The sequence below is a fragment of the Henckelia pumila genome, chromosome 3 (assembly GCF_033568475.1).
Source record: "Henckelia pumila isolate YLH828 chromosome 3, ASM3356847v2, whole genome shotgun sequence".
In the NCBI taxonomy this organism is placed as follows: Eukaryota; Viridiplantae; Streptophyta; class Magnoliopsida; order Lamiales; family Gesneriaceae; genus Henckelia; species Henckelia pumila.
Window position 1 is genome coordinate 197,654,473 of NC_133122.1, and position 8,056 is coordinate 197,662,528.

Here is an 8,056-nt window from a genome sequence, read left to right on the forward strand (position 1 = left end):
ATGGACGAGAGACCAGTACGCAACAATCGTAACCCACGCTATAGAAACCGCAACAACAACAATGAAGGGAACCCTCCTCCTCCACCGCCACCCCAAGGGTTAGGCCTAAATCATGCTGACTTGGCAGCTATAGCAGCCATTGTGGCTAACACCCTTCAAGGGTTGGGAAACACGCCTGTAAATGGCAATCCACCACCACAGGCAGTACCACAGGTGCATGGGGTGAAGTATCATTACGAGTCACTGAGAAAGAATCGAGCCCAAACCTTCAAAGGAGATCCAGATCATGAGGTTGGCCAATATTGGCTCAAGAATATCGAGACTCAACTCCGCCTACTCGAGATCCCTGATGAGTTCAAGGTGGATGTAGTAACACCCTTCTTGGAAGAAAAGGCCGCCAAGTGGTGGGAGGCAGTTTCACCACCTATGATAGCAGCTGGTCCAATCACGTGGCAACAATTTAAGGATACGTTCTTGAAACAGTACTATCCAGCCGAGGTTAAACTGCAGAAATTGAGTGAATTTGAAAATTTCACTCAGACTCAGGATATGTCAGTGGTTGAATACACTTCAAAATTCAATTCACTCGGAACGTATGCTCCCACTATCATGGCTGATGATGTCTTGAAGATGCACCGTTTCAAAAGAGGTTTGAGCAGTCGTATTCAGACAGCTTTAGCAGTATACCATGCCACAAGTTTCGGTGATTTAATGGGAGCTGCAATTCGAGCTGAGACCGATATCAAGCGAAGGGAAGACGAGAACACGAACAAGAGACCACTTGTGGGGAAATCTTCAACAGGAAAACAGCCATTCAAGAAACCATATCAGTTTACTGGAACAAACAAGAGCACTCCTTCCAAACCAAGTAATCAAGAAATCAAACCATGTAGTACTTGTGGATTTAAACACTTCGGAGAATGCCGCAGAGCAACTGGCGCCTGTTTTGGATGTGGGAAGACTGGGCACCGCATTGCAGATTGCCCAGAAAACAAGAGGAAAGAAACTGAGGCAAAAGGTAGTTCAACTCCGAATAAACCAAAGGAGAACAAGCCGAATGCCCGAGTTTTTGCCATAACCCAAGAGGAAGTTGAGAATGCAAATGACGTTGTAGCAGGTACCATCCTAATCAACAAAACTTCTGCTTATGTGCTGTTTGATTGTGGTGCTACGCATTCATTTATATCTAAGAGGTTTGCTAAGAAGTTAGGACTTACTCCTGAGATACTTGAGGAACCTTTTAGAGTAGCAACTCCCACTAGCAAAACAATTGAAACACATAGGGTTCATAGAGATTGTGTAATTAACATCAGTGAACACGTATTTCAAGCTGAACTCATTCAGCTCCCCATGGTAGAATTTGATGCCATTTTAGGAATGGATTGGCTAGCAAATAACCATGATTTAGTAGATTGTCGTATGAAGAATGTCAAATTGAGAACTGCAAATCACGACGAAGTCATTTATCATGGCAAATTCAAGGATCAGAAGTCTCTTTTATCTGCTTCTCAAACGTGGAAAGCTATGAAAAGTGGCGAAGAAGTATACCTAACAGTGGTAGGCGAGGTAAAGGAAGAAGTTACACGTTCATTAGAAGATATTCCGGTAATTCAAGAATTTCCGGATGTGTTTCCTGAAGAACTTCCTGGGGTAATTCCCGACCGCGAAGTGGAATTTGAAATTAATCTGGTACCTGGTGCTGCACCATTCTCGAAAGCACCATACCGAATGGCTCCAGCAGAGTTGAAAGAATTAAAGGATCAACTCCAAGAATTGTTGGATAAAAAGCAGATACGACCAAGTGCATCTCCTTGGGGAGCCCCGGTCCTGTTTGTAAAGAAGAAAGATGGGAGTATGAGATTGTGTATTGACTACAGAGAACTCAATAAAATCACAATCAAGAACAAGTATCCTCTTCCAAGAATTGATGATCTGTTTGACCAACTCAAAGGAGCAACAGTCTTTTCCAAGCTAGATCTAAGGTCAGGCTATCACCAGTTGAAAGTCAAGACAGAAGATGTTCCGAAAACTGCTTTTCGGACAAGGTATGGCCATTACAAGTTCATGGTAATGCCTTTTGGACTAACCAACGCACCAGCAGCGTTCATGGATCTCATGAATAGAGTTTTCAAGCCGTTCCTCGACAAGTTTGTGGTGGTGTTTATTGACGACATCCTCGTATATTCACCAAGTGAAGAAGACCACAAAGAGCATCTCCGGCTCACTCTTCAAACGCTGAGAGAGAAAGAACTCTATGCCAAATTCAAGAAGTGTGAATTTTGGCTAAAGAGCGTCACCTTCTTGGGCCATATTATATCCAAAGATGGAGTATCTGTGGATCCCAAGAAAGTGGAGGCAGTCATGGACTGGAATAGACCAAAAACGGTAACTGAAGTTCGGAGTTTTCTAGGTCTGGCTGGCTATTATCGGAAGTTTGTGGAAGGATTTTCCTCAATAGCTATACCTCTCACCAAACTTACACAAAAGAACTCTAAATTCATCTGGGATGAATTGTGTGAGAAGAGCTTTCAAACCTTGAAAGAAAAATTGGCATCCACTCCAGTGTTGATTTTACCAACGGAAGGTAAAGATTTTACCATATACAGTGATGCATCAAAAGGAGGGTTGGGATGTGTACTCATGCAAGAAGGTAGGGTAATTGCGTATGCATCAAGACAACTGAAGCCGTATGAGCAAAACTACCCCACGCATGACCTTGAATTAGCCGCAGTGGTCTTTGCACTAAAGATTTGGAGACATTATCTTTACGGTGCAAAGTGTGAAATATTTACTGATCATCAAAGTCTCAAGTACTTGTTTACTCAAAAAGAGTTGAATATGAGACAAAGAAGGTGGATTGAATTATTGAAGGATTATGACTTGACAATAAGCTATCACCCTGGAAAAGCAAATAAGGTAGCTGATGCTCTAAGTCGGAAGAACATGGGTAAGGTAATCTTAGCCTCACTCTCAGCACAACCATGTCTTCGAGAAACAGTCAAGTTGAAACAGAGCCACGATCCTTCTTTAGCAAAATTCAGGGAGCAAGCAGGAGAAGAAAAGGCACCAAATCTTGAAATAGATTCCAATGGAGTTATGTGGATGAAAGGACGATTGTGTGTACCCGACATTGATAATCTTCGTCATGAGGTAATGTCTGAAGCACACAAATCAAAATTTTCAATCCATCCCGGCAGCACCAAGATGTATCGAGATTTAAAAGGAAACTTTTGGTGGAATGGAATGAAAAAGGATGTTGCTGAGTTTGTGTCTAGATGTCAGGTCTGTCAGAAAGCTAAAGCTGAACATCAACGACCTGGAGGATTACTTCAACCGTTGGAAATTCCAGAATGGAAGTGGGATCACATTTCTATGGATTTTGTTGTCGGCTTACCCAAGTCACGGCAGAGTCATGACGGAATATGGGTAATTGTAGACAGACTTACAAAGACAGCGCATTTCCTACCGGTCCGCATGAATTACAACCTGGATAAACTAGCTACTCTGTACATGGACAATGTCGTAAGATTACATGGCGTACCTGCTAGTATTTTGTCAGATAGAGACCCGAGGTTTGCATCCAGATTTTGGAAAAGCTTTCAGAATGTCATGGGAACCAAGGTCACTCTCAGTACGGCTTATCACCCTCAAACTGATGGCCAAACAGAGAGAATGATCCAAACATTGGAGGACATGCTAAGGGCTTGTGCTCTAGACTTTAGTGGAAACTGGAGTGAACACTTGCCTTTAATCGAGTTTGCTTACAACAATAGTTACCACAGCAGTATTGGTATGGCACCATACGAAGCATTATATGGGAGGAAGTGTCGCTCACCTTTATACTGGGATGAAGTAGGAGAGAAAACCATAACGGGACCTGAACTAGTTCAAGAAACGGTAGAAAAAGTAACCATCATCAAGGAAAGACTCAAAGCTGCTCAAGATCGACAAAAGAGTTGGGCTGATATGAAGAGACGACCGTTGGAATTTGAAGTAGGTGAAAAAGCGTATGTAAAAATCTCACCCATGAAAGGAGTTGTTCGATTTGGTAAAACTGGAAAATTGAATCCCAGATATGTCGGACCATTCGAGATTTTGGACAAAGTAGGAACCTTGGCATATAGACTGGCCTTACCACCAGATATGTCAAGGATTCACAATGTTTTCCATGTTTCTCAATTAAGAAGGTACATCCCAGATCCCAGTCATGTCCTTGAAATTGAACCTCTGGTAATTGAAGGGAATCTAAATAAGGAGCTCAAGTATGAAGAGATTCCAATACGAATAGTGGATACCAAGGATCAAGTCTTGAGAAGAAGAACCATTCCATACGTGAAAATTCAGTGGTCTAATCACACGGAAAAGGAAGCCACTTGGGAATTGGAAGAGAATATGCGCAACCTGTATCCATTCATATTTGAAGAACAAGTCAATCCAAGTTTCGAGGACGAAACTTCTTCCAAGGTGGGAGGAATGTGAAGCCACGTTTTTGTCATAGGCAGGAATTGTAACAGCCACATTGAGTATGTAGATTAATGTTGCATGTATCAGCCAAGGATTGCAACAGCTAGAAACCAAGAGGTTGTAACAGCTGAAATAATGAGGAATCATGGCTGTTAATGAACATTATTGGTCATGAATGAGGAGACCCTTCACCTGTTGATTTTTTTCCTATAAATAGTGGCAGAAACCCCAAGGAAATCACACAAAATTCGAGCACCACCACTCCACATTTTAGGTTTCAGCTCTGTCATTCGAAGCAGCATAATTCTTGCAGACTTCTGTCCAAGTATTGAGCAGAATTTCTGTCAAGGTTGGAGCAGAAACTCTGTCCAAATTCGAGCATACTTCTTGTTCCAGTTTCAAGCAATCATCTACAGCAAGGCTAAGCCAAGAAACTGACCGAGGTTGATCTAAGAAGCAGTGCCAAAGTTGATCAGGGAACCGCATTTTCTGTCCAGAACCGAGCAACTCAAACTTCTGCACGATTTGTTATAAATCGAATACTGTAAGAGGGCTTATACCTATATATGTTTTAAAAACGTTCATGATCTTGTTTGTGAAAGTTCAATCGTACATCTCTTGTTTCATATGTCTTTGAATTATGTACAAGTTATTCCATGAAACTCCTTGTTATGCACTGTTAGAAATCGACTTAAGAAGTGGTAAAGAATTCTGAAAACATGATAAGATATTATATGGCCCTGATGCGGTGGGTTATAATAACCGTTTATGGCCTCGCCCCCTTAGAGGAGTAAAAATTAGGGACTGATCAGTAGCCATGATTAACGAGATAAATAACAGTGCTATGTCTAAGTTTATGTTCCATTCATGATATGTATTGATGCTCAGTTTTAAATTTTGCCTTGTCTTGATTTATGTTGCGACATGTGTTGGAACATGCTCCCTTTGAACTCCTATATATATGTATATTCAACTTTTGCATGTACGATTGGCCCCCTCTTGCTGAGTGTTTCCTAAAACACTCATTCCCCTTACTTCCCTTCCCAGATACCGAAGAGCAATTGGATGATGATGAGCAACACACTTTTTGGGGTTGGTGATCAAGTCTAGAATGATGAAAATGCTAGCAGTCTTACTAGTTTTATTATCTTTTATATTTCGTTTCCGCTACTGTTATGTTTTGATATTGTAAAGACGTTTATGGATTTGTAAAAGACTGGTTGAAGGCTATTTTTACACTACAAAGCTTGTTGTTTTACGATTTAAAATTGTTAATAACGCCGATGCTACGTTCCGATCTCGGGGCGTGACATAACATTAGGATGCGCAATCTACGAAATATATGAAGAATCACTTGTGTTAACATGAGAGGAAGTTTACGTGGCTGCACTCTTTTTTCATTGCTATGGTTTTTATCCGACTGAAATTTTCCTAGTAAGGTTTTTAACGAGGCAGTATAAAACACGTAATGAAGACAATCATCATATCACGATCATCATCACAAGAGGGAGTGTTGAAAAATATATTATTATTATGTTGAATATTGAATATTGAGTTGTAAAATATTGAAAATTAGTGTGTGGTGATGTAGATGATGATGTTTTAATTTTTAGACTAATCTCCAAATGAGATCTATAAATAGGTCTCTCCATTTGTATAGAAAAACACAATTGAGTTGAGAGAAAAATATTATAAACTGTAGAGATTGATATATTTTGAGTTTTGAAGGTTTTACTTTTTACCATAAATTTTTATTTTTTCACAACAGTTTAAACTGTTTTTATTGGTTTTAAAAAAATTAAAACAGTTTATAAGATAATAAAACAAGTTGTTAAAACATTGCGTCACCTAATTTATTTTTAAGATCTTATGTATATTAAAAATAAATGTGGGTCGTTGGATCCCCATTCGCGTAGTGCTCAAATGGGGTAGCATAGACTAAACCCAATTTTTAAATATGTTGTCCATCAATCGTACTCAACTATGTGCCCACCAATGAATTGGCATTCATCTATTGTATGTGATAAATTGTAGGTTTAATAGTTGTGATAGGAATAATTCAAAGAGTTAATCTTGCATATATTTAGTGCATATATTCTATATATCTCCATTCCCGTAATCTTAGGATAGAAATTGATTCTTACTTAATATGCATTATATCTCCGTGTATATGTACCAATTCATTGTGAATATACTTTAAGATTTATTCTTCATTTCATTCTTCATGGTATCAAAGCCTCAAGCTCTAAACTAGCAAGTTCGATCCTTCAAATTTTTTTTTTTCCTCCTCCCCTCTTCACCAACCATATTTGAAAAGTCATCCTCCTCTGAGTCACCAATCGTTACCTCTACAAGTACCATTGTAGCTTCTCAAAATCCAACACTCATATCCATAAACACGGCTGCACAAATTCCACTAAAATTATCCAAAGGAGGAGACTATGCAGCATGGAGTGCTCAATTCACTAATCTCTTATTTGGTTAAGATCTCATTGGATATCTCGACGGAACTTTGCCGTGCCCAGCCGAGACTATCATTGTTTCAGGAACCACCAACCCTATCACAAATCCGGATCACAAGTTATGGTTAAGGCAAGATCGCCTAATATTACACGCTATACAAACTTCCGTCATCGCATCGGTGTCTCCACTTGTCTCTAGGTGCAACACGGCAGCCGAAGCATGGAAAAAATTGGAAATGACATATGCAAATAAGTCGAGCTCGCGACTTATCGATCTCATTGATACCGTCACTAAAGTCAGCAAAGAAGGAAAAACGGTGGCTGAGTATATGCGAGAAATAAAAACCGTCATTGATGATCTTGCACTCATCGGACATCACTTAAGTGACGGGGAAATTGTTGTTTACACACTTAATGGTCTTGGTGATGAATTCAAAGAATTGGCTGGAGGAATACGTGCCAGAGACATACCTATTTCCTTTGAAGAGCTATATGACAAACTTCTCAATCAAGAGTCATTCAAAAAGCGTGAAGAGGCAAAGAAAGGCATTATGCCTATTACTGCTCAATTCAATCAAAAGACACAAAACAAGAAAGGGAAATGGGGAAGCAACAACAACAGTTCAGTTTTCAATCAAAATCCAAGTCAAACCTTTGGGACTCGGCACTTTCAGAATCAGTCTGGAAATTCCTACAACAATCGTAGCTCTCATGGACATACTGAAACGCCCTAGAACTACTAAATGCGGAAAAACTTTTTTTTTTTTATATACTATACTATATACATATACGCCCATACATATATGTATAAACTTTAAAAATAATATTACAAATAATAACTCGCTTAATAAAATAATAAACATTTATTTGATAAAATCTTGAGTCATGCAATAGATAAAATAATGTCTATAATGAAAATTTATAACTTATGTCTACTAAAATCATGAAAAATCAATAAGTAATTATAACCACTGAAAACATAAAAATATCCTAAATAAATAACTCATGCATAAATAAAATTCTAGCGAGACGGTCACGGGGCCACTGCCATGCTCGCTCATACGTCCTCGCCACCGGTAGGAGCTACATCATACTCACCTGCACCATATAAGCGTAGTGAGCCTAGAGGC

General features: G+C 39.4%; 1 protein-coding gene across 1 annotated transcript; it reads left to right on the forward strand.

Moving 5' to 3' along the window:
• Window positions 1-7,660, forward strand: LOC140890323 (uncharacterized). The gene is made up of 5 exons (XM_073298082.1): window positions 1-1,801; window positions 1,952-3,772; window positions 3,857-4,464; window positions 4,778-4,907; window positions 6,951-7,660. Exons 1-5 carry the CDS (start codon window positions 1-3, stop codon window positions 7,658-7,660), a joined length of 5,070 nt encoding a protein of 1,689 aa, XP_073154183.1.
• Window positions 7,661-8,056: the final 396 nt, after the last annotated feature.